At 39.6% G+C, this 27,683-nt stretch overlaps 1 protein-coding gene across 6 annotated transcripts; it reads right to left on the bottom strand.

Moving 5' to 3' along the window:
• Window positions 1–43: 43 nt before the first annotated feature.
• Window positions 44–27,538, bottom strand: RTCA (RNA 3'-terminal phosphate cyclase). 6 transcript variants are annotated; one of them, XM_087866131.1, is made up of 12 exons: window positions 27,453–27,538; window positions 24,440–24,652; window positions 24,227–24,327; window positions 22,302–22,445; window positions 18,740–18,863; window positions 15,622–15,680; window positions 14,138–14,279; window positions 13,422–13,546; window positions 11,482–11,540; window positions 5,267–5,361; window positions 3,509–3,613; window positions 44–397 (listed from the first exon to the last, which is right to left on the bottom strand). In XM_087866131.1, the coding sequence occupies exons 2-12, from the start codon at window positions 24,482–24,484 to the stop codon at window positions 296–298; spliced, it is 1,101 nt and encodes a 366-aa protein (XP_087722257.1). In that variant the 5' UTR covers window positions 24,485–24,652; window positions 27,453–27,538; the 3' UTR covers window positions 44–295. The 6 variants fall into 6 exon arrangements, with proteins under 6 accessions (XP_087722257.1, XP_087722255.1, XP_087722256.1 ...); XM_087866129.1 differs by having other exon boundaries at window positions 24,440–25,118; window positions 27,453–27,516; XM_087866130.1 differs by having other exon boundaries at window positions 24,440–24,939; window positions 27,453–27,474.
• Window positions 27,539–27,683: the final 145 nt, after the last annotated feature.

Here is a 27,683-nt window from a genome sequence, read left to right as displayed (position 1 = left end):
TATTATGTAAGAAAGAAAAACACACTTCAGGTGGAAAGAATGCTCTATTTCAATACTTTAATACGGAAATCAGCTATCATACATATCCATCAACTCTTATATTTCCCTGTCCTTATCTCGGGAGATAGTCAAAGTGAGATTAATTTGGTGAAGCATTCTCAGCAAGTCTACGACACTCTAGTTCATCTCCATACTTCTGTCACGTCCTTTAATAAGTTACTTCTTATTCACTGTTTTCTAGTATTTATGAATTAGTGCAATACATCATTGAGGTATTATTTAAAAGGCAAGTACCCTATAGATATGGATTTGTCATTCCAATTCCTTGGCACTCAATAATATAAGCGTCTTTAGATGCATCTTCTTCGTCTTCTGATTTCTTCACAGAGAATTTAGCCTGAAACCAGAAAAGTATTTAGTACATAAGTAATACGAGGAAGGATGGAGGGAGAGCCCATAAATCCAACTTAAAAGGGCAGGTAGTTAATATCAAACTCATTTTATTGAAGCAGCTAGAGGCACAAAGATCAAGTGACTCATGAGAAATTCAGCAGCCTGGATATAAAATATTTTGCTCCAGAATCATGACTCTTGTTCAGAAATAATACATACTTGTGCAGTTCCGTCAGAATGTGCAGCCTGGGCCCCACTCCATATCCACTGAATCAAAATCCCCAGGGTATTTGTAGGTTAGGCAATTACCACTTTTAAGATCTCAACTGTTAACTGTAACACACCTTTACTATCTACTTCCTAAATTTTTTCTAAAACATGGCACTGAAGTGTTTATACTTCTCTTATTTTGTCGAGTATCAAGATTTTTATTTCCCTCAAATTTTTCTTGCCAATTTAATTCCCTAAATATGCTATTCAAAGAAAATTAAGCTCAGAGAAGGAAGGTGGGGGGAGGCCCTTCATCTTTATTGGGTTTAACACTATTTTTCACTTGTTAACTAACTCAAGTTTGGCTTTGAAATATGTGGTATCTATTGCTGTATTGTGGAAACACGATTTTTTTTTTTTTAAAGCTACTGTGTTTATTCTAACAAACCAATTAAAATCAAAACAACTGAGTGGGTTGAATTTGTAGCAAAGGGATTTCAAATATGCCTAAAACCTTAGGATTCTATGAAACACAATTAGAAAACCATCATTCTGGGGCCCTGTTAAATAGTAATATTCACAAATTATTCCAGTTTCAGTATTATGTGGCAGTGTACTGATACATAGCAGATACTGAAAATTATTGGTGAATGAATGAACACTGAATTCTGAGCTATACAGCCAAATTATTAATGTAATTGTATATGTGTGTATTTTTCACATTGTAAGCATTATGTAAACATGAAACATAGGAACAGTCAAAGAAATCATTTCTAACCTATTTATAAATATACTGAAAACCACAAAAATTTAAAGCTGGAAGGAGTCTTAAGGAACTATGCATCAGCCTCTGATTTTGCAGATCAATTATCTGCACTGAGGCACAGAAAGATAAAGCAACTCGCCTGAAGTCACTCAGTTAAAATACAACAAAGCTGAACAAGAAACCAGAGCTATAAATGCCAGCTCACAGCACTTTCCACTGTGTATTCATTTCAAATAACATGTCAGTGTCTCTTACATGCAAAGTACTATAAAAGGGCAGACTATATGACTACAACTTGGTCCCTACTCTCAAGGAGATCATAGTCTACAAAGAAAGACAACCATTACAAATACAGCATTAATGGAGTAAAAAAAATACAGCTAACTATCCCTTGACATCAAATATAATTTGCCTTTAATTCCTATTAGCCTTTTCCTACAATTGAACCAAAATTAATCTATGCTTTTTTTTCTTTTCTTTTTTTTTTTTTAAAGACTTATTTATTTATTTTAGAAAGAGAGAGAAAGAGCATGAGCAGGAGGGGCAGAGGAAGAAGGAAAGAGAATCTCAAGCAGACTCCATGTTGAGCACGGAGCCTGATTCAGGGCTCAGGCTCACAGCCATGAGATCACAACCTGACCCAAAACCAAGAGTTGGATGCTTAACTGACTGCACCACCCCAGCACTCCCTATCTATGGGCTCTAATGAGAAAAAAATATACATTATTAAAAATCACACAAATAAACTGTTGGGCATAGGACAACAGTGACTTTGTGCTTAGTACACTTCTATAGTATTTTTTTTTAAATAGTGTGAATTACTTTTATAATTTTTAAAAATACTTAAGGTCAGCACCTTCGTAAAATTCAGTTATAAATTTTACGTCACTTTATGAAATTACGAAGACTATAAGAAAATAGAACTATGCAACGTTACTGAAAAACTCAAGAAATGAAGGTGTATGCATTAAGAGTAAAAAAAAAATACAAGGAGAAACACTTTTAAGAGGAAAATACCTAAATGTCAACAGTGGTTTTACAGGCAAAAGGGAATTATGGCAGGTTTTTTCCCCTTATTTTCCAAATTTTCTATAAAGAAAATGTATTAGTTCCAGATGAAATATACATGTTAGTCACTTTTCTAAATTAAGAATGCTGTAGAAAAGGCAGATACGAGCTTATGCAATACTAAATCCTACTTCACGAAAAATTATACATCTGTTTTTATAAAAGTTAAGAAGGCTGGTGTTAAAATTTCAGCAAGTATTCCATTCTACCACAGAAACACAAGAAAATGAAACATTTAAAATGTTATATATATAGTTAAGTTTATGGCCAACTACAAATCCCTTATGATTGGATTTCATAGTTCTCATCAAAACGTCTTTCCTCTGTAAGGCAGTACCACATGTGGGCTCTGACGTATGCTTTCCCAGGTACGCTCAAAGTATAGCTCTGCCACTAAGAAACTATATGGTCTTGAGCAATTAATTGAATCCCTCTACCTCACTTTACCTGCATGCAAAAGAGAAATAATAATAAACAGCCATCTAAAATGGTTATGCAGAGGGGCACATGGGTGGCTCATCAGTTGAGTGACTGACTCTTGATTTCAGCTCAGGTCGTGATCTTGGGGTTGTGGGATCAAGACCCATGTTGGGCTCCACGCTCGGCAGGGAGACTGCTTGGGATTCTCTCCCTCTCTCCTGCTGCCCCTCCCCTAGCTCTTGTGCTCTCTTTCTCTCTAATAAATAAATGAATCTTTAAAAATAAGTTAATACGGGGCGCCTGGGTGGCTCAGTCAATTAAGCGTCTGCCTTTGGCTCGGGCCCCGAGCTGGAGTCCCTGCTCGGCAGGGGGCCTGCTTCTTCCTCTCTCTTTGTTCCTCCCCCTGCTCATGTTCTCTCTCCCTCTCTCAAATAAATAAATAAAATCTTTATTAAAAAAAAAAGCAAGTAATAACATGGTTATGCAGAATAAGATGATACAGGTAAACTGCTGAGTTAGCTCAATGTCTGCCACACAGGAAGCACCAGGTGAATGACAGCAATTATGATTACCATAAGTTTTCCATTTATACAATCTGACCCAAAACTGGCTACAATAAAAATCAATTGCCCTATCTAATGGAATACTCACCTTTGCTAGTTGTTCAGCAAAATGTATAGCCGTTTGTGTATGGAGTGTAACTGGTCCTGTTTTTATTCTGGAAACTCCACAGGCTAATGCCATGAAAATGATCAGCTATTAAAAAAAAGAACAAAGAAGAAAAATTTCACACATTCACTAATAGTTGGAGTTAAAATTCTACTGCTTACCACATGAAAATACTACTAGAAATCAAAACAGCAAAAAGAATTTCTACTTGTTTAGGTTTCCAGAAGTCCTAAGAAGATGATAGAAAACCTGTGTCACCCACAGTCTGTGCTATGGTACAGAAATGCTTAGCAGCAGTTGTCAACATAGATTTTCTACAATTACTGTTTAAGAATAAAATATAGAGTTAAAAGTTAATATATTTAATCAGACCAACTGTCTCTACAAGCTGGAATATATGACAAACTTTTCTACTCTCCAAAATTACAACATTTTAACAGGTAAATAAATACACTAATACAGAATTACTGGGAATAGAGAGTACACCAAGGTAAAAAGGAAGAGACTAGAAATAAGGGAAATTGTCTTAAGAAACTAGTTACGGGGGGGAGGGGTGCCTGGCTGGCTCAGTCAGAAGAGCATTCAACTCTTGGTCTTGGGGTTGTGAGTTCAAGCCCCATGCTGGGTGTAGAAATTACTTAAAAATAAAATCTTTAAAAAAAAAAGAAAGAAAGAAAAGAAACTGGTTAAGAAATCCTGAAGAGCATATTCTAATGTAGATTGCTGGTTTGAGATTAAGGAGAAAAAAGTGTGGTAGAAAAAAAAGAAAATCTATTAAGACAGTGGACCATAAAGAGATCTTACTTGGAAATATTCACCAGCATCTCTCTATGTAAGTAGATGTGTTAAGTTTGAGAGGTCTAGGACACATCCAAGTGGAAATGCTGACAGGCACAAGGGGTATGAATTTGGAGTTAAGGAGAAGGGCCTGAGCTAGCGATTTAAATGTGGGAGTCATTCATGCACAGATGGTACGTAAGCTGTGACACTGGTCGAAACAACGGAGGGAGTGAATATAGGTAAAGAAAAGACACATGAGCCTGAGCCTAGGGATTCTCCAAAATTTAGAAGCTGAGAAGTTGAAAACAATAGTAATAACAAACTAGAAAAGAGACTAGAATACATGGCCAGGGAGAAAGAAAGATAATAATGTTTCAGAAAGCAAGTGAGAGGGGCGCCTGGGTGGCTCAGTCAGTTAAGCATACAACTCCTGATTTCAGCTCAGGTCACGATCTCAGGGTTGTGAGATCCAGCCCGCACCGTATCAGGCTGCCCTGGGCGTGGGACCTGCTTAAGATTCTCTCTTTCCCTCTCCTTCTGCACCCACCCCCGACTCTAACAAACTTAAAAAGTAAAGGAAGAAAACTAGTGAGCAAAGTATTTCAAGAAGGAAAGAGTGATCAATTGTGCCAAATGCTGTAGCCAGGTCAAGATGAAAACTGAAATTTAAGGTATTTAACTCCAGAATATTTAAAAGCTGGCTGAACTAGGACATGCCAATCAGTCTCTGAAAGTCAATGACTAGAATTTATATTCATTCTGGGGCACCCGGCTGGCTCAGTCGGGGAAGTATGCAACTCTTGATCTTGGGGTCGTGAGTTAAGCCCCACATGGGGTACAGAGATTACTTAAATAAATTAAAAAAGCTTAAAATAAGATAAAACAAATTTATATTCAATCTAATTACCAAATATTCAAATCTAATAAGTTCAAAGGTTTTTATAGTAAAAGCATCATTACCTGGTCCTGCAGGTACTCATCCACAGCACCACCATGTCTGAGATTTGCTAACAGCATCTCGGCGGCTTCGATTCCAACCTTGTCTGCATTTACACCTACGACAGACGCAATGTAAAAAAACTAAATTAATTATGAAGAGGCAAAAAGCTGAATTAACATATCCCAGTTAGCACCGGCATAACATTTTTTAGGGCTCTGAATTCACCCAACGCAATTTTTAGGATAAGACCTTTAAGTATATTTAATCTTCTGAGAGCTTAGCACATGCAAATAATTTATATCTTTAAATGAGCCTAGTGGAGGAAAAACCAGGCTGCTCTGGCCCTGTTTTAAAAGTACTAATTATGAGGGGCGCCTGGGTGGCTCCATTGGGTAAGTGTCTGACTCTTGCTTTTGGCTGGGGTCGTGAGTGCTCCGGAGTCAGCCTGAGATTCGCTCTTTCTCTCCCTGTGCCCCTCCCGCCTGTGTGCTTGCTCTCAAAATAAATAAATAAATCTTAAAAAAAATAAAAATACTAACTATGAAACCAATTTATAACTAAGTTATGATCCTATAGCGCTATGCCTCAACTTCAAAATTTAAAATTTGCAATTTACACGTTATAATTAGTCTGCAGGCACTTCTATTAGAACTAAAGGATTTTTTAAAAGTCAGAGAATTAATTTTCACCTAAGGAAGAACAGATAAAAATTCTCATATCAAATACTGTAAAATTGTATTCCTTTAAGATTTAAACAGGCATTATCTTATTTGAAAATACTTATTTGCCCTACTCCCTGCTTTTCCACACCTACCCCAAATCTTCGTACAATGCTAAATACAAAATAAGACTGTCAAAAGTAGTGGAGTTATCAGATGATTCTTTTTTTAAAGATTTATTCGAGAGAGAGAGTGCAGGGGGAGGGGAGAGGGACAGAGGGAGAGGCAGACAGAATCCTCAAGCAGACTCCCTGCTGAGCACAGAGACTGACCCAGCGCTGGATCCCAGGACCCTGAGATCATGACCCAAGCTGAAATCAAGAGTCGGCTGCTTAACGGACTGAGCCGCCCAGGCGCCCCTCAAATGTTTTAAAGTATTCACTTTAAAAGAAGCCCCTGGCTACAAATAAAAATGTCTTTTAAGGCATGACAACATGGTTAGTTTTTATTTCTATTTTATATTTGGAAATTCATTTGATTATAAATATGCCTTGGTAACATTTCCCAGAAAAGTGGAATTTTCAAAATTTTAATTGTTTTTCCTTATAGCAATTATTATAATATAACAAATTAACTATCTTTACAACATCCATCAGTCAAGTACATGACTGAATGCAGTGATTTGGAACATGTGATATGAATCTCTCAACTACACAGCCTCTTCTGTTTCCTCTTTCAAGTGGAGATGGAAATGGAGACGATAAAACCTAAGCTGCAAGGTTGCTACAGAAATTAGAGATGACATTTATAAAGCATATGTTACCATGACTGGTTCATAATGAGCTATTAAGAGTAATAGTTAATACCGCGTACCTAGTATGTGTGTCCCACACTAAGTATAGGAACTGGTTCCTTTGGTAAGACGACATAAAAAATACTCATATATTAGAGAATCAGAGGACAAGTTGGTACTAAGCTCTAAGGTATAAACTATACCCCCAATGAAAGTTCAGAAAAGGAAAAGATTATAGGTTCTAGAACAATTAGAGAAGGTTTCATGGAGCATAAAGGACTTAAGTGAGTGCTTGAAGAATGGCTAAAATTTGTGCGGAGGATGAGGGAGAAAGAAAGAATTCCTGCTTTGGCAGTGTTAGCGAGCAGCAGACGTGCTAACGTTTCTCTGCCAAGTGGCAAAGTGCTTTCCAGAGTCATTCACACTCCTCTTACCCAGCCGCCCTGATAGTGAATAATGGTATGAATGGATCTACCTCATTACCAGCTATCACTAGAGCTCTGTGGCAACTCAACAAAATTAAGTATAGATGAGAAATCTGATTAGTACTGTGTTCTAAACAAAAGAGCAAAATCCTAATTTCCTCTGAAGTTTTAATGCTTTTCTATGGACAAATAATCTTCTGGTATTTTGGGTATGTCTTAAAAAGGTCTCAATTTTGATAGTTTATAACAGCAAATTAAAATGCACATTCAATGATTTAGGTATCTTCTAGCTTATTAAAAGGACAATACTATAAAATGGTTATTAGATTAAAAAGAGAAGGCCAAAGGATTGATTTTAGGACATCAGAGAGATGCCGTGAATTACCACATATAGTGAAGGAGGGAAGGCAAGTGCTTACTCTAACATTACTAGGCCATTTCCACACACAGGAAACAGGGACTGATTAACCAGAGGCACAAGTCATCATAGCTGACTGTTTTGTACCACAGTAAAGAACATAACTGACTGAGGAGCGTTAAGTGTCCGACCCTTGATTTCGACACAAGTCATGATCTCAGGGTTGTGAGATGGAGGACCACGTAGCTTAAGATTCTCTCTCTCCCTTTCCCTCTGCCCACCCCCCTGCTCACTCTCTCCCTCTGAAAAAAAATAAGTAATTTAAAAAAAATGTTTAAAGAACATAACTAACTGGAAGACAGAGTAAGCAAAGAATACACAACAATGTAAAGACAAAATATATCCTGTCCGTACTGCAATCATATAAAGTTGGAAGGGACCCTAACGTAAAGACAGTGGTCCAATCTCATTTTTCAGGAAAGGAGAGCCCAGACTCGCTGTGCAGAATAATGGCAGACACAGGACTAAATCTTAGGTCTTCTCACTCTCAGTTTGGTATTCCCTGTTACAACAGACTGCCTCCATCTAAAGCCCCAGGACTCTCTCAAACAAAACAAAACCTTGCCTTTGTTACAAGATCAAAGAATGTTATAGCTGGAAGGAGGACTTGAGAGATTCTCTGGGCTAATTCTCTCACTCAATAGATAAGGAAACTAAGATCAAAATAGTCTTAGTGACTGAGACAGTGACAGACATGACTAGTTTATAGACTACTGCTTCTACCACAAACGACGGCATGGACAAGCAGCTAATGTTGCTTCTGGTAATAACCCGCAGACATGAGGATTCGGGGTCTGGTGATTTTCTAGTTAATTTCAATCAGAAATGAAAGGGGACCTTTTCCCCATCAGAAATGAAGGGGGACAATGGAAGCTATGACATTCCCTCTGATACCCTTAAATATATACACTACCTAGACTGAGAGATAAGACCCCCAGCTGCCTTGACATCTGTGCCTGCTAGGAAACAAGGGAAAGCACCATCAGGAGCCAGTCACTCTGAGCGAGTATGTTGCCCTATCATCTATTCCCTCCTCCTATTACAACTCTACAAATAAGTACTGTGCACTCCAAAACCGTGTTGTCCAAAGACAACTTCGAAGTAAAAGTGGTCTCATACGACAAAGTAAGAAAAAAGTGTTGATGGAATATTAGACATTTTTTCAGAGCTGGCCAGCAAAGTTCATTCTAGGTATTGCTGATAACAGAGTACTGGTTGCTTTATAATCTCAATGTGACATATCTAAAACTATCATCTCCCCTGGCAAACTAACTTGACCTCTAATACCACAATCTGTAAATGTTTCTAGTTATCTGAGCTAGAAATCTAGAAGGTCATGCTTCACATGACCTTCCTCACTTCCGATATGCAACTAGTCACCAAATATCTACTGTCTGTCCTAACACCCTTGTTATTGGTACTCCCTTCTCTAGCCCCAGTCACTGCTTTCCTTCGTATAGGCCCTCACCTTTTTCTTTCTTCCCTCCCTCCCTTCCTACCTTTCTTTCTTCCTTTTTCTTTTTCCTTTCTTTCTTTTCTTTTCTTTCTTTTTTCTTCCTTCCTTCCTTTCCTTCCTTCTTCCTTTCCTTTCCTTTTATCTTTTTTCTTTTCTTCTTTCTTTCCCTTTCTTTTCATGAGTAAAGCGACAGAAATTTATTAAGTGAAGATACAGAAAAAGCTTTCAAGAGTGAGAGGGGTCCCGACAGGGTTGCCAACGGGCCCTCACCATTTCTGGAACAGCTACAATAGTTTTGTCCTTCTGCCTCCCATATGGTTTTCCTCTAATCCTCCACCTATCTATCAGAATTACCTTTCTGATATTATATTCCTCCTTAAAATCTTTATGTTTTCATGATGAAACCCGAAGTCTTTTCCATGGCCTAGGAAGTCCTTCAAAATCTGGCCTCTTTCAACCTCTCTAACCTCATCTCCACTCCCCCACTCCAGATCCTGTACTCACCATACTTAGTTGTAGTTGCCCAAACAGAAAACACTACTCTTTTATGTTAGCGCTGTCCTGTGTCCTTCCTCCTTAGCTCACTATGTCATCTGGCTAATTGCTACTTACCTACAGAATCCACTGGAGGATCGCTGAATGATAGAAGCCAAATTTGGGGTCAATCAGCTCCCAGAGAATTAGCTGTTCTTCCCCTGTGTTCTTATGGTACCCTGGGACTACCAAAATCATTGCACTACTCCGTCTCCTCTGCCAGACTAAACCAGGAAACAGGACAGTGGCTCTTACGTCTGTGACCCTAGTATACACTACCTGGCACACCCTGGTACCCAATGAACTCCTATTCTACCCAATGTCTGCCCAGCACTTATTACTTACATGGGCTCTTAGTCCCTGCTTTATATTTTGCATTATCTTTGCTTTCTCAACACTGTTAGGTACAGGGAGGAATCAATGTGGCTCATTATCCACACTGATCGCTCCCTGCACCTAACAAGTAATTAGTGTACTCTAAATGTGTATTTTTGATCACTACTTCTCAAACTTCATTATACCTCAGAAGTATCCGGTGAGCTTGTTAGAACGGATCCTTGGGCCCAACTTCCAGAGATTCTAATTTGATAGGTATGAAATAAACCCTCAAACCTGTATTTCAAACAAACTCCCAGATGATGATGATATGCTGCCTGTCCAGCAATCACACTTGAAATAGCACAGCTTTAAACAGAACTCATTTACATCAGGTCGAACTGGAGATGCTGATTGTACTTACTCTACCATGTTGATAAGATCTGCTGCCCAACAATATCTACGTCGACCAAGTGAGCAAACTAAGATTACCTGAATTTTTTTTCTTTTCAGCAGTAATAATGCAGTTAAACAGCATAGCAAGGGTAAGCATCTTTTAAAGACCTACCAAGTAGGAATGAAGCAATCGACTACCACACAAACAAGAAGTCCAACTAGAAGTCACCTCAATGGCAAAAGTGACTTCAAATATTACAATCAGATGTATACACACATCTCCTCTTCCGAATGTACTAAATCTTAACTACATTTCCCTTTAACAAAAATATTCGGTTTTTTGAAATCACCAATGTAATAACTGATGCAGGGAAGAATCACCAATAAATACTTAAACCACTGGATGAAAGCTGTCTAGGAATAAGATAATCGGATGGTCTCAAAGTATTATCCCAGATGACTTACTACTTACGGAAAGGGAAGGGTTTATAGCAGACAGACCTGGAGGACATTACTTTCACCAAGCGATCACAGTCAGCTTTACCAACATTATCACCAACCCTGTTGTGATACAATGGAATGTACAGACACCTATTCCTACTAAAAATGTTTCACCCAAATATATCTAATCATGAGACAATCAGACAAATCCAAATTGTGGGAAATCCTATGAGCAAATGGCCTGGACTTTTCAAAATGTCAATATCATGAAAGAAAAAGAAAGGTGAAATTATTCTGAAAAGAAAAGAACCTAGACAGACATGACCAATTGCTATGAGCGCTCAACAGACAAACACTGCTCTAAAAAATATTTTGGAGGCAACTGGTTGTATCTGAATATAACAAATTCTTTGGGTGTAAAAATGCTATAGTGATTACGTAGGTATTGCTCTTTGGACATCCGTGCTGCAGTATTCAAGGGCGAGACACGCTGTCTGCAACTTACACGGAAATAGTTCAGAAACACACTAACTTGCAGCTAAAAGCTCACTACTGGTAAGTCCTGGAGAACAGTGTATGGATGTTCATTAGTCATTCAACTTTCCTATAACTTTGAAATTTTTCAAAGTATAAAGTTAAGAGAAAGAGTGAAAATTTAACTGACTCTAAAACAGAATCAGTTAACCATATCCTCTTACGCTTGTCATCTATCTTGCTGTAACATTCTAAACCTGACACATAATTAAAAAATTTTACACTAGCCCCTGGAAATTGTGGACCCCCTTCGTTTATCTGTACCTCGTTTACCAAGCGACGATCCAGCAAACAAACAGCCGGTGGATGTCTCAGCAATAATGCTATGTGGGGAAAAAAAAGTATTACTATCTATGCTATAGTCTAAAATCACATGCAAATACAATACAGTAGAATAGTGATTATTAAGCACGTAGAATTAAATCTATGTAACATATTGCAAAAATGAAATTCTTTATACAGAGAGCAGCATGATAAGCATTCTCCAGCTTCATCAGGACATCAGTATCCTTCAGCACTTCCAACAAGAAGTCACAACAGATTCTAGTCCAGTCACAGGAAAGGAATGGCTCTCCTAGAAGTTTTGTCATCCACACTAAATGATACCATTTCTACTGTACTATAAGTATTTTATGAGGGCCGCTTGGGTGGCTCAGTGGGTTGAGCATCCAACTCTCGATTTCGGTCATGATCTCAGGGCCGTGAGATCGAGCCCCGCATGGGGCTCTGGGCTCAGTGCAGAGTCTGCTTGGGATCTCTCTCTCCCTCTCCCTCTGCCCCTCCCCCCACTCACACTCACTCTCCCTCTCCTCCCTTCAAAATAAATTTAAAAATTTTTAGTAAAAATAAAAAATATAAAGTGTTTTATGATTATCTAAAACATCCATGTGTTTGAACTTGTGTGACCAACTTAATATAGACTGCTATATACTTAGGATGTTATATATGAACCTCGCGGAAACCACAAAACTAAAACTTTGATACACAGAAAATAAAGAAAAAACACTACCAAAAGTCATCAATCACAAGGGGAGCAAGAAAAGAAGAAACAGAAAAGGACTACAAAAACAGCCAGAAAACAAGTAACAAAAAGGCAGTAAGTACATATCTATCAATAATGACAATGGCCGGGAGCAACTCAAGTGTCCATCAACCGATGAAAAGCTACAGAAGATGTGGTACATACATACACAACAGAGTATTACTCAGCCATAAAAAAAATGAGATCTTGCCATCGGTGACAACATGGATGGACCTAGAGCGTATTATGCTAAGTGAAATAAGTCAAACAGAAAGACAAATACCACACAATTTCACTTATATGTGGAATCTAAAAAACAAAACAAACAGGCACAAACAGACCCGTAAATACAGAACTAAATGACGGTTGCCAGAGGGGAAGGGATGGGGGTTGGGCAAAACGGATGAAGGGGAGTGGGAGGTACAGGCTTTCAGTTATGGAATGAGTAAGTCACAGGGATGAAAGGCCCAGCATAGGGAAGAGAGTCCATGGTATTGGAACGGTATTGTAATGTGACAGATGGAAACTGCATTTGTGAGCAAAACGTAACATACTGTCGAATCACTATATGATACACCTGAAACTAACGTAACACTAGCCGCCAACTATACTTCAATAAAGAAAAGAAAAAATCATTCTACAGAAATGTTTGGTTTTGTTTTACGGTTTTTAGATAGTATTATCAAATGCAGAACACGCACTTAAACCCTTTAACAGAAACTCTGGAAAAGAGACTTTTTATCCAGAAGAGATACTCATATTTGAAAAGATCAATTAAAGCATTTTTATATTTAAATCAATAACTCCTAATTACATTAATATAATTCTTCTCTAAACAGATCTTTGCCAGACCTAGTGTTTACATGTAAATGGACTTCACATTTGAGGTACAGAAAAATAACTGGAAATATTTCTCTCAGGATCAGCTTCAAAGGCTAACTCCTGATTAGCTTAAGAGTGAAAGGACTCTTAACAACGTAATAAGAAGCAAACCACCCTCAGAAAAAAATTCAGCATAAAATAATCATCTTCATTCATCATCATCATTAGGTAGCAAGGTCCTTAAAAATATGCCTTTTAAAAACTGTAATATTTCAACAAAAGAACTACAAATCTTTCAGTTAAACAGGATCATTATTTCAGAGCTCTCAATCAGTATCCAGGAAAAAGTGTATTGTCTCACATGATTCCATTGCCATTGCCAAAGGCTTGGTCTTTAGGTTCCTGAACGGGCTGAATGTTAACATACAGATCCCTAACTTCCTTTCTGATGCATCTTACAGCTGCCGCTGCCATATCTTTTGCTACCTATTTTGGCAAGACAGAAAAACAGAATAAAATAAATTCATGGTTATTTTGACAATTGTTTGCAAGCCTTCAAAGAAACATACAATACTTAATAACTTTCACATGCATTATATAAAAACTAGATTTTCAAGAGTAAAAAGCACAGATGTTTAGGAAAAAATTTTAATGAAAAAATTTATTAAAAAATTAAGTGCTTTAGGGGCACCTGGCTGGCTCAGCCGGTGCAATAGGCAACTTTTTTTCTTTTTTTTTTTTTTAAAGATTTTATTTATTTACTGGAGAGAGAGAGCACAGAGAGAGAGGGAGAAGCAGATTTCCCGCTGAGTGGGGAGCCCGATGCAGGGCTCAATCCCAAGACCCTGGGATCATGACCTGAGCCAAAGGCAGACGCTTAATCCACTGAGCCAGCCAGGTGCCCCACAGAGTGGAGCATGCAACTCTTGATCTTGAGGTTTTAAGTTCTAGCTCCATGTTGGGCACAGAGAGTACGTAAAAATAAAATCTTTAAAAAAAAAAAATTGAGTGCTTTCGATAATTTCAAAATTCAGATGACATAACACCAAAACCCACATACACTTCTAGACAACTTACTTTAAATGGCAAAACACCAGCAACAAAAGCTCTTCCGTATATCTTAGTCACAGAGCCACGGTCAGTTAAATTTATTGGATTCAACTGTTTAACTGGTGACATTCGGACAATCACTTCACCACCCCCTTTTGGGTAGTAGCCCCTACAGAAAGTATGACAAATACATAAACTGCTTGTACAACAAAAATAAAGCTAAAATTTACAATAAAATAACATGTGAATGATACGCAACATATAATTCATGTTTGAAATTACCAAGGAATGTTTTAGATCTGCACTGTCCAATATGGTAGCCACAAACTACACGTGACTATTTAAATTTAACTATAATTTACAACTCAGCTCCCCAGTCACGTGGCCACATTTCAAGTGCTCAACAGTCATATGTGGCTAGTGACTATATTGGTCAGATAGAGAACATTTCCCTCAATGCAGAAAGTTCTTTTTGACAGTGCTGTTTTAGAATTTAAGCTCCGCGACGGCAGGACTTTGTCTACTTTGTTCCTGTATATTCCAGTGCCCTGAAACAAAGTCTGGTAAGTAGGAGGTACTCAGTAATCTATGATGAATATTGAAGTAGCTGGACACTAATAAAATTTTAACTCAAATACTGAGTGTCACTTATTCTACAGAGGATGCTGGAACATAAAGATAAGAGTAACAGCGCTCCTATCCACAAGGAGTTCTCCATCTGATAAAGGGATGGCTGCACAAAGAACCTACCAGAACATGCCAGGCTGTACAAAAGACTACAGAGAGAGGTGTAAATACGAATTCCCACTGAGACACACTCATGGACAATTCACACAAATTACAAATTACATTTTGAAAAAATATAGGATTTCTAGTTTTTAAGACAGCAGGGGAGGAAAACCATGAACAAAGAAATGAAAGCCCAAAGGCACAGAGTAGGTCTAAAGAGCAAGCAAATGTGTGTTAGAATACATGGCAAGGCGGGGGGGGGGGGGCAGGGAATGAAGCTAGAAAGGTAAACTAGAACAAGACTGCAGCACACTTCAATGCCCCACCGAGAAATCTGGCCTTGTTATTACGAGGCAGAAGGGAAGCCTTGAAGAGAAATAATCTGAATGCCCAATGTGTTTCTTTGGAAAATAATTGATCACACTGAGGAAGAGAATCCCTTCTATGACCCTGCTGTGCCTAGTCCAGTCGTCTGCACAGAGAAAGTACTCCGTCTGTGCTGAGCACGGAGAACACTAAATGTGACAGTCCCTCAGTGTAGCAATTCCCTTGAAAATATCACAAGCAAATACCATATGCAGCTGCTTTCAAGTCCCCATGCCCCTGCTGCTTACTGTTGTTAAGCCACGAAGCACAATTATTTCCTACAAACTCTATTTCCTACAAGTATTTCCTAATTACTACAAGAAGTAGTGGGTTCCAGAATAATTCTCTAAGGTCAAACTTTCCCACTATTTGCAGTACAAACAGTGGGTCATAGGGCTAACAAATAAGTAACTTACCTCATTTTAATGTCACAATTAAATTTGAAACCAAATTTTTCCACAATTGGCTTGAAAACCTGAAAAATCAGTTTATTGTTACTTTAACCACAAATATTCACTGATTCAACAAGCATATTTATTAAACAAAAGTGCTCTGCACTGAGCTAGCAAGAAGGCACTGTGGATAAATACTGATATAAAAATGTGTAGGCTAGTTCTATTTTTCAAATAAAATAACTGATATGTGAACCAAAATTAAAAGTTTAACATTTACTTAATCAGGGCTGTGCCAGTCTATCTAATGAAAAAAATGTCAGAACTCAGGATACTCGATCCCAGTGGTTATTTTACTCCATAGGACAATATTTCCCAACCTTTCACTATATTGCTAAAGAAATTAGGAGATATTGGTGAACAGCATTCCATTCTGCCGTCTCAATTTTTTAAAAAGATTTATTTATTTATTTGAGAGAGAGAGACAGAACAAGCAGGGGAGGGGCAGAGGGAGAGGGAGAGAGGGAATCCCAAGCCGGCTCCATGTCCAGGACCAGGGGCTCAATTCCGTGACCCTGAGATCATTACTTGAGCCAAAATCAAGAGTCAGACGCTCAACCGACTAAGCCACCCAGGCCCTGCCTTCTCAATTCTTTTATACATTGAAATCTCACTGCATAGACGTTTATCCTCATTTTCTCCATTTAACATTATAAACAAAAGCATTTTCCTGATATCATAAAATTCTTCCTAAACAGTATTAAAATAACTGCATGGCATTCTAGCAAATTTATTTAACCATTCCCTGAGTTTTCATTATTACATAATTATATATATTATATAATGATTATTATAGTATATAGTGCTCTGCTCAAATACCTTTAACATTTATCTTTTGCTGCAGTCTGTAATATTTAATTAGGGTCATTTCCTTGAAGTGGAATTATTAGGTGAGAAGAGATTAACTTTCATTACACATCCTATCAAACTAAATTTTAAAAGACTGTACCATCTAGGGGTGCCTTGGTGGCTTAGTCAGTTGAGCATCCGACTCCTGATTTTGGCTCAGGTCATGATCTGGGGGTCCTGAGATCATGCTCAGCTCAAGCTCCATGCTGGGTGTAGAACCTGCTTAAGATTCTCTCCCTCTGCCCCTCCCCACCCTTGCTGTGCTCTCCCTCTTAAAAAAAAAATTATACCATGTATTAAAATGGCAAAGCAAAAAAATTAAATATCAAGTGCTGGGGAGATGCAGAATAGCTGAAACTCTTACGCAGTGCTGGTGAAAATGAAAAAGAATGCAGCCACTCTGGATACCAAAACAATTTGGCAATTTGTCATAAAGTTAGATATATATTTAGTACTACAAGCAATCCCTCTCCTTGGTACATACCCAAAAGAAATGAAAAGTTATGTTCATGTAAAGAACGTTTAGAGCGACATTTTCGTATTGCCAAAAACTGGAAAACAACCCAAATGTCCTTCAACAGATGCATGAATGGCTAAACAAACTGGGACATCCATATAATAGAACACTACTTAGCTTTTATTACTAAAACAAGTCACAGGGATGAATCTCAAGCGTATTATGGTAAGTGAAAAAAAAAAAAAACCAGGCTCAAAAGCTACATACAGTATTATTCCTTTATATGGCATTCTGAAAAAAAGACAAAACTATGATACAATACGGATCAGTAGTTGCCATGGGCTGGAGCATGGGACTGATAGCAAAGGAGTATGAGGGAATTTTTTTACAGTAATTCTGTATCTTGATTGTGGTGGCTGGTTAACAACCGTATGTCAAAAATCACAGAATTGGGGACGCCTGGGCGGCTCAGTTGGTTAAGCGTCTGCCTTCGGCCCAGGTCATGGTCCCAGGGTCCTGGGATCGAGTCCCACATTGGGCTCCCTGCTCAGCAGGAAGCCTGCTTCTCCCTCTGCCTGCTGCTACCTCTGCTTGTACTCTCTCTGACAAATAAATAAATAAACTCTTAAAAAAAAAATCAAAGAATTGTACACTAAAAAGGTGTATTTTACTATAATTACACCTCAATAAACCTGGAGGGAAAAAAAAGATACTACTTTTCTCTCCTACTAACTCTATAAACATGCTGTTTTATCATTTTCAACATTTACAGTCAAAATATGGTATTTAATTTTTTTAAATTTTATCTTCTCGAGGTAAGAACACTTAACATGAGATCTACCCTCTTAACAAATTTTTAAGTGACTAATATATTATTATTGGCTGTAGGTAAACGTTGTACAGCTCCCTAGAGCTTATTCATCTTGCCTAACTGAAATGTTATGCCTGTTGAGTAGTAACTCCCCATTTCCCCCTTCCCTCTACCCCATTCTACTCTGAGTCTATGAATTTGATTACTTTAGATATCTCATACAAGTGGAATCATGCCAGTATTTGTTTTCATGTGATTGGTTATTTCGCTTAGCATAACGTCCTCAAGGTTCATTCACGCGGTCACATATTCTAGAATGTCTTTTTTTTTTAAGGTTGAATAGTATTCCACTCTATGTATATGCTAGTTTCTTTATCCGCTCATCCATCAACAGACATTTAGGTTGTTTTCTCATCTTGGCTATTATGAGTAGTGCTGCAATGAACACGGGAATGCTAATACCTCTTCAAGATCCTGATTTCAATCCTTTTGGATAAATACTCAAAAGTGAGACTTCTGGATTATATGGTAGTTTAGTTTTTAATTTTTTGAAGAACTTCACACTGTCTTCCTTAGTGGCTGCACCATTTTGCATTCCCACTAATAGTGTGAAGGGTTCCAATTCTCAACATCCTCACCAACTCTTGGCAAACACAGTGTTTAATTCTTGAGTTTTCTCTTCCAAATCATAATTCCTGGATTTACAAAAGGACTGGTTTACAGAAGTAATAGAATTCATGTGACAATACACTTGAGGCTTTAGAAGAATTCACTATGAACACTGTTCTAAGATACAACACAAAACTAAAGTAAACATAATCCCTTACCCTCCCCTGCAGCACAACTAGACACCATGAAGAAATAAACAGGTAGGCACACAAACCACTCACGATATATTAAACAGAGAACGGAGACTCAGAAGAATATATGAGATATCTTAGCTCCACAACAACAACAGCCCTTACCGTGGCTGTGTAATCAATCTGTGGTGCCATTTCAGCATTAGTTCCACCTTTTAAACGAAGTTCCGATGGAGAAGAAGCAAAGAGAACACAGGGCATTGAGACCTGCATCAAGAGGCACACACTCCTAAGGAGAAGGCAAAGCAGGGTTAGCGGCACTTTCTTTTTAAAGTCTCAATGACATGGTATTACCACACGTCACCAGTAGCTGGGGCATAGACAACTGGGAGGGCAGGTATATACCCTCAAGTCTAAAGTTAAAAAGCACCCCATTAAAAAAAGGGGGGGGCACACCTGGCTGGCTCAGTCAGTAGAGCGTGCAACTCTTGATCTCAGGGTCATGAGTTTGAGCCCCACACTGGGTGTAGAGCTTACTTTTTTTTTTTTTTTAACATTTTATTTATTTATTTGTCAGAGAGAGAGAGAGAAAACGCACCAGCAGGGGGAGAGGGAGAGGGAGAAGCAGACTCCCTGCTGAGCAAGGAGCCCAATGTGGGGCTCGATCCCAGGACCCTGGGATCATGACCTGAGGCGAAGGCAGACGCTTAACAAACTGAGCCACCCAGACGTCCCTAGAGCTTACTTAAAAAACAAACAAACAAACAAACAAAAACAAACAAACGAAACACCTCAGTAACTAAGAAAATCCTGAATCGTAAAGACAGACAGTATTTCATAGTAGGAACTGGCCTTAAATGATCAGCAAATCTGGGTTTGAATCCAACTCATTAGTTGTGTGATCTTTCTTTAACTTACAAAGAAGTAAAAAAAGAATCTTAAAAAAATAAAACTACTGTTACAATGTTTTTATAAAAGGATTCTTGAGAGTGCCATTTATGAAAACGCATTTAATACAGTTAAAGTCTAAAAATACAGCACAGAAATAGAGTCAATTAAATTGTAATAACTTTCTTACAATGACAGATAGTCACACACAAAAGTGAAGGTCTAGAAATACTTAAATAGGGGCGCCTGGGTGGCACAGTGGTTAAGCGTCTGCCTTCGGCTTAGGGCGTGATCCCGGCGTTCTGGGATCGAGCCCCACATCAGCCTCCTCTGCTAGGAGCCTGCTTCTTCCTCTCCCACTACCCCTGCTTGTGCTCCCTCTCTCGCTGGCTGTCTCTATCTCTGTCGAATAAATAAATAAAATCTTAAAAAAAAAAAAAAACTTAAATAATTACAACTGAACCTCTACCATGCACAAGGCATTGTTCCAGATATCAAGCTACGGTACAGTGTCTACCATCGTGGAGTTTATGATCTGACAGAATAATATTTTACAAAGACTGACAGCTGAATATTTTATATGGAAATAAGTTTAAAGGAAATAATCCTTGCTATAACTCACCTCTGGTCATTATAGTAAAATAATGTGAGAAATCATGAGAAGTAATTCTAGAATATGAAGTATTTTATAAAATGAAACCCTTGGTCAGATTTTCTAAATGAGCTGTCACATTCATACATAGATTGTAGTATAAATCAGACATAGCCTCTAATACCAAAAGATAGACCTTCACTTGACTTTCTTGTGATAACAATGCATATATACTGAAATAAACAGTTTCTGTCACTGATAATGCATTTCCTTAATTTAGTAAACATTAACTGACTGCGTAACATGTTAGGTATCATAAGAGAAAACATACACACTACAAACCCTGTTCTTAAGGAATAAAGCAAGGGAGGAACAAGTGAAAAAACTTGGAAATGTTTAGTTTTACAGTAAACCATAAGGTCAACATACATAATTTCTCAGTGTTTATTCCCTGAGGACCCCAACATTTAAAGTGTTCTCCCCTCTCCGTAGATAAAATCAGATTCTAAGAATAGTAAAGAAAACCTTAGGGAAAAGAAAACCTAGGTGGCTCAGTGGGTTAAGCATCTGCCTCTGGCTCAGGTCATGATCCTGGGGTCCGGGGATTGAGCCCTGTGTTGGGCTCCCCGCTCAGTGGGGAGTCTGCCTCTTCCTCTCCCTCTGCCTCTCCCCACCACACACTCTTGCTCTCTCTTCATCTCTTTCTCAAATAAATAATAATCTTAAAAAAAAAGAAAACCTTAATTTTAGAAGTAAGAAATTGCAAAAACAAAGGTAGACACCTGAGAAAACACATGGTACTGTAACCACTGTGGAAAATAAAAATGTTAAAATGTGAATAAGTAAGATGTTTTCTTGCTAGGAAAAAGCTTGGTTTAGTCTCCTGAATGGAGCTGCATTCGCAACTTTAAACTCATTTTCCATATAGTCCAGTGGATTAGAAGCCAGAAGGCCTACATTCTAATCTAGTTCTGTCCCTGACTCCATGACGTTGGGTAAATCACTTAATACCAGAGGGTCTTTATTCTCTCATTCACAAGGTGGAGGAAGGACTGGAAATACTTGGGTTTCCATTTTCCCTCCTGCAGCTTCAAAGTTCTATAATTCTGTTCTAATTTTTAGATAGTTGGTTAACTATAACTATCCCCCCTTTCTGTACAGGAGAATATCCAAAATAATATACTGACTATAAAGAAAGATACCTCAAAATTCCTTAATTCCCTTAGAAACTTCTCACTTGGCAAACCTCACCTTAGGCCTGGCAGCAGGTCCCTTTTCACAGAGATCTATTCACAGTATCACTCAAGTCTCAACTACCACTAAACATTTTCTTTTTTTTTTTTTTTAAACGATTTTATTTATTTGAGAGAGAGAGAGAGAGAGCACATGAGGTGGGGGGCACAGATGGTAAGGGAGAAGCAGGCTCCACGCTGAGCAGGAAGCCTGATGCGGGGCTCGATCTCAGGACCCTGAAATCATGACCTGAGCCGAAGGCAGATGCTTAACTGCCTAAGCCACCCTGGTGCCCACTAAACATTTTCATAAACTAAAATAATAATCAAAATCTATTAAAACAGTTTCTGAAACACACTGGCATCAGATTTATATTACTAGGTCTCATTTTATCAAATTTCCCAGTAAAGATAGGATTTTGGTAAAACAATATGGTTTACAATAGCAATCAGCCAAATAACCCAGAAAACACAAAACGTGCTCTCCGTGTGTTATCAATAAAAGGAGGAATTCTTGGAAAAGGATAAAGGCTCGATTTAACTGTTAAATATCCATTTTCCAAAGGGGGGGGGACCCAAGATCATATCTAAACATTTCTAAACATGGCAGCTTAAGTATCTATTAAAAGACAACAAAAATATCTAGACTAAAAGTAGAATATGGTCCATAATTAGCTGTAAGCCAAAAACTAAATACGCTACATACAATGCAAAAACTACTCTTACTACAGAGCATAAAAACTGAGTCATTTTCCAATATTCAGTTTCTAAATAATAAAAAGATATATGCTATACTATACACGAAAGAAAATTCTAGATTTAATAGTTATAATTAATAAGCAATTAGATACCCAAAACTACATGATCTCTATCCCTAAAAAGTTAGTATCTCATCTCCATTTTAAAAGTGAGGAAACTAAAGCCCAAAGAGGTTAAGCAACTTGTCTAGTAATGGCAGGTAGTACCCGAATCTAACTCTAAAGCCCATACTTAAGGGAATGTAACTGACACATACCCGGCTGTCTTGGTATCTGCTGTGTGGATTCCACCTTTAATCTTCTCTGGTGTAAACATTATTTCTGTTGAGCCGATTTCTGCCCCCTCCAGTTGCCCATCACACAAATCTCGAATCATTTCCAGTCCAGATAAATGTTGAGGCCTTCAGGTCATAATACTGCATCAAAACGTGTGCATTCAGACTGCCTATAGCCCCACATTTTATGACCCACTTATAAAACTGTAATGGCAAGAAAAGAGCAAGGTCTAACCACAACAATTGCCGTATCTTCAGTGCCAGAGCTTCTTTTGGGTTTTTATGGACCTAGACTACCTGCTTGAAGGCATCATTTGGTTCCTTCCAAACCACTTACTTTGGCTAAAAGCACATACACGGGTGCATTGTTGCAAATGAGAGCTATGCAAAGAGGAAAACTGAAAAACTATCCTAGGGCCACCAGTCTCGCTTGCGTGTCATTGAATAATCTATGGAACCTGTTATGGGCTGAATTGTCTTCCTCCCAAATTCTTATGTAGATGCCCTAACCCCTAACACCTCAGAATCTGACTCTATTTGGCATTAGGGCCTTTAAAGAGGTGATTAAGTTAAAAAGAGACGGGTCAGCTGGCTGGCTCAGTCAGCAGAGCATGGGATTCTTGATCTTGGGGTTGTAAATTAAAGCCCCATGTTGGGTGTAGAGATTACTTGAAAATAAAATCTTAAAAAAAAAAAAAAAAAAAAGAGGCAGTTAGGGTAAGCCCTAAACCATTCTCTGTGGTATCTTTGTAAAAAGAGGAGATTAGGACATACAGAGACCTCAGGGGTACACATGCACGTAAGGATGACCATGTGAAGAGGCAGCAAGAGTGAGGCCATCTCCAAGCCAAGGAGAGACACCGGGGAAAGAATCTTCCCGTATGGCCCTCAGAGGAAACGAACCCTGTCAGCACCTTGATCTTGGACCTGCAGGCTTCAGAACAGTGAGAAAAATAAATTTCTGTTGTTTAGGCCACCCAGTCTGCGGTATTTCATTATGGCAGCTCTAACAAACTAATGAAGTACATAACACAGCCTTAATCACCTGGATTTTCCTATTGATGAAAGTGATTGCTGCAAACAACTGCTGTGACTCAGGTAGCTATGTTCACACGCATCAGTAATTGCCTTTTAATATTTTCAAAATGGAATGTGGATAAAATAAAAGACTAAGATTGCTGATCTATTACAATGTCCAAAGGAATCAGTTTGGCTTCAACCTGGGTCCCCTTCTAACAAGTGCATGTACCTGAAACTTAGCTAGGGACACACCCAGCTTCCCAGACAGAATGAAACAAGGTCAAGGGTCAATCAACGTTTTTCCCTGTCCACAACTGATAATTCTGATTGTACTCTCAACTTCTTAGAGGTCTGAATGAAAGCTAAAATAACACATCCATCTTAGGGTCCTTTCCTGAGCTATGATTCTAAGATGTGCAGCAGTAGAGAATACACTGGTTAAAAAGTGGGGTTTCCTCTGACCCTACAGGCTGTTCTGCCCTGCCCATCTTGCTCGCTGCTGCAACCTTTCCAGGTACCTGGAATGCCCAGTGACGTGAAAAAACATCTTAAAAGACATCTCATCAGGAGGCTAGAGAACTCTAGCTATGCAGAAAAAAACGTGGACTTATTTTCTCAACTTGCCCCTGAGGCTTTCAAGATCGCACAGCCCCGGCTACCGCTAACAGCCCGGAACACAGCATGGTGCCCCGGGACCCTGGGGCCGGCTTCAGATTCCTCAACCTTGGGGCCGGATCTTACAAGCATCACCACCCGGGCTCCCAATTCCCCAGCCACACAGGGCGACCCAAACCCCAGGCCCCAAACACCGCAGCCCGCCCCCCTCCCGGCGCAGGGCCACCCGCATCCCCCAGTCCCGCAGTCCCGCGGTCCGCCCCCTAGCTCACCTCAGGCCTGGCGTGCTGCGGCCAGCTCGGATCTTATGTACCCGCAAGGGGAGGCCCAGGAGACAGCTCAGGGCTGTAGATACCCTTAGGATCTGGCCGCCCTGCCAAGGGAGTGGGTAGGAGAGGAGAGAGAGAACATCATCAGATAGGAATGCTCGCCTCCCCAGCAGGGGCTTGCAGCGCCACCGGCCCTGCCCCGCGCCCGGCACTCACCCCTTCCATGATCCCGCCGTCCACCTCCACCCGCTGCCCCGCCATCTGGGGCGCTCTGGGGTCCGGCCCGCAGAGACAAAGCCTCCGCCGGAGCGGGAGGAAGAAGAGACCCTTGCTCCGGCCCCGCAGCTCCGAAACCTTCGTCCCCGCTGGGGGCCACGGGGTCTAGCGGAAACACGAAAGCACCGCCGGCTCCCGGAAAACCGGATGCAGCTGAAACAAACCCCGACACTCAGCGCCCGGAACGGGGATCGCCTGGCCCAGACGCAGTGCGCGTGCGCGCCACGCCGTGCTTAAAGAGGCGGTGCCCAGAACGTTCTTCAAATCCGGCGCTCTCTGGGAGGTGGGAAGGCGGCGTAGGAGGTAGCCGGGGACACCGTAGAAAGGTTACGTTTCAACTCAAACCGAGTTCTCCAGTTGTCTCGCGGGCTTCTGCAAACCTCTGTGTTTATCTCTTTTCTCAAGGATCCTGCTGTATCCAGAGCTGAAGAATTTTAGAGCTGAGGATGGAAGAAAGGTCTGGATCCTGCAATGCACCGACCACCTTCTCTCTGGTCGGGTTTGCCTCTTCTGCAGACTGCCCCTTGATACCCGGGAGCCCATCATTGCTCACAAGGGTGTGTGTTCATGTGTGTGTATGTAATAGTAGTAGTAGTACTATTAGTATTCTTTTTCTCTTCTGAAACATAATTTATTTGGGGATGGGTGGGAAAGGGCAAAATTAGAATCAGTAGTATAATGTTCTAAAAAAACAAAGTAATGTCACCTTGTCCAAGAGCGAGGGCAAGTTCATGCCAGTGCAACTAACGTCATTCGCCTCAGACCATGGCAGAAACAACAGTCACCTTCTTGATTCTGTTTGTGGCTCAATTTCTACAGTAATTGAGTATTCCATAATATGCAAGCCTCTAGGTAAGCAAAGAGTAAGGCAGCTTCTACCATGAACTTACTGGAGGTGTATTTGAGACACTGAGAAGTAATCAGTTACAACGTTATTCTCAATGGTAATATAAATAATATTTAATATATACTATCTTACAGTTAAGTAGGAGGGCACAGAAATTAGAATATGATAAACCACAACAATAACAGACATTTATTGGGCATTTACTTGAGTGCCATCCATTGCATGCTTTCACAACCTGTTGAACTACTTACTATTTTTACCCCTGTTTTACAACTGCATGTGTTACAAAATTTGCTGCAAGTCCGCACAGTTGTTAACTAGAAGACTGGGTGATCTGAGGTAGATACCATTGTTTCCTTTTTTTTTTTTTTTAATTTTATTTATTTATTTGACAGAGATAGAGACAGCCAGCGAGAGAGGGAACACAAGCAGGGGGAGTGGGAGAGGAAGAAGCAGGCTCATAGCAGAAGAGCCTGATGTGGGGCTCGATCCCAGATCGCCGGGATCACGCCCTGAGCCGAAGGCAGACGCTTAACCGCTGTGCCACCCAGGCGCCCCGATACCATTGTTTCCTAATCCTATGAGATTGTTGTACTATAACTAATCCTAAGAGATTGTTCTGCCACTTTTGTGACAGATATGTTCTGGGAACACAAACTTTATATACTTAATCAAATCTGGGACACTATAATATCAGGGATTAGCCGTAAGACATTAATCAGGGAAGTAGTCATATTTGCATTTTAGAATGTTGACTTTGACAATATGGAGAGGGTAAATAAGGCTAAGAGCATGAAGAGAAAAATGACAATAGTGTAATAATCTAGGCAAGAGATAATGAGAATTTTTTTTTAAAGAAAGGTGGGGTTTTGTGTTTTGTTTTTTTTTTTAATTTATTTGAGAAAGAGAGAGAGAGAGTGTGTGTCAACATAGGAGCAGGGGGAGGGACAAAAGGAAAGGGAGAGAGAGAATCCCAAGCAGACTCCCCGCTGAGTGTGGAGCCTGTTGCAGGGGCTCAATGCCTCAACCTTGAGATCATGAGCTGAGCCAATTCAAGAGTCGGAACCTTAATCAACTGAGCCAGCCAGGCGCCCCAAAAGAGAATAAGAATTCGAAGCAAGGCGATAGCAATGGGGATAGAATAGTAAAGCTCTACTCCTATTTGACGTCTTAGATCCTGTTGTACAAACTTAACCTTCTCAGGATCCTTGGCCTTCTTCATTTCTAACTTTGCTGTGAAATCCTGCCTCTCATCCATTTGCCTCATTCTAACTACTTCCAGTGGTAGGAGGAAGTAAACAAGATGGTAAGGTACTGGAGAGACTAGCAAGGCAAGAGTAAATAATCATAAGCATTTATATAATGCTTTCATATACATTTTCTGTGTTAATGTTCACCACAAAGCTGTGAGGTCAGTGTTACTGTATCCGTTTGGCCAATGAAGAACTGAGACCTAGAAAATCAAAGTGATATGCCAAGGTGACGTAACAAGTAAGTGGTAGAGTTGGGTTAGATCCTGGGTCTTTGCAATTATCTACAAAGAAAAGACATTTTTAAGCTGACAACGAATTCCTCAACAGAACAATGGAAGTAGAGAAGATCATGGACTGGGGTGCCTGGCTGGCTCAGTACATAGAGCATGGGACTCTTGATCTCAGCATCATGAGTTCAAGCCCCATGTTGGGCATAGAACTTACATTAAGAAAAAAAAAAAAAAAAGACAACAGGGCACCTGGGTGGCTCAGTCCTTAAGCGTCTGCCGTCAGCTCAGGGAATGATCCCGGCGTTCTGGGATTGAGCCCTGCATCGGGCTCCCTGCTCAACAGGAAGTCTGCTTCTCCTCCCATTCCCCCTGCTTGTGTTCCCTCTCTCTCTGACTCTCTCTCTGTCAAATAAACAAATAAAATCTTTATTTAAAAATTTTTTAAAAAAGACAACAGATTCATATCTTTAGAATGCTGACAAAAAATAACCGTCAACATAGAATTGAGTCCCCAGCAAAATTATCTTTCAAGAATGAGAATGAAATAAAGAAAAGTTTCCAGATACACAGAAAACTGAGTTTAAGATACTTTATAGAAGATGTACTTCAGACAGAAAAATTACCTCAGGGGCATCTGGGTGGCTTAGTTGCTTACGCCCTGCCTTCTGCTCAGGTGATGATCCCAGTGCCCTGGGATCAAGTCCCACATCATCAGGCACCTGGCTCAGCCTGCTTCTCACTCTTCTCTGCCTGCTGCTCTCCCTGCTTGTGCGCTCCTCTCTCTCCCTTTCTGTCAAAAAAACAAACAAACAAACAAAAACTTTAAAGAAGAAAAATTGCCTCCAAGGGAAAGT

The sequence above is a fragment of the Ursus americanus genome, chromosome 12 (genome assembly GCF_024610735.1).
Source record: "Ursus americanus isolate L20-20 chromosome 12, mUrsAme1.1.p, whole genome shotgun sequence".
Classification (NCBI taxonomy): Eukaryota; Metazoa; Chordata; class Mammalia; order Carnivora; family Ursidae; genus Ursus; species Ursus americanus.
The sequence above is the reverse complement of the archived record's forward strand: the minus strand, read 5'-3'. Positions and strand labels throughout refer to the sequence as shown.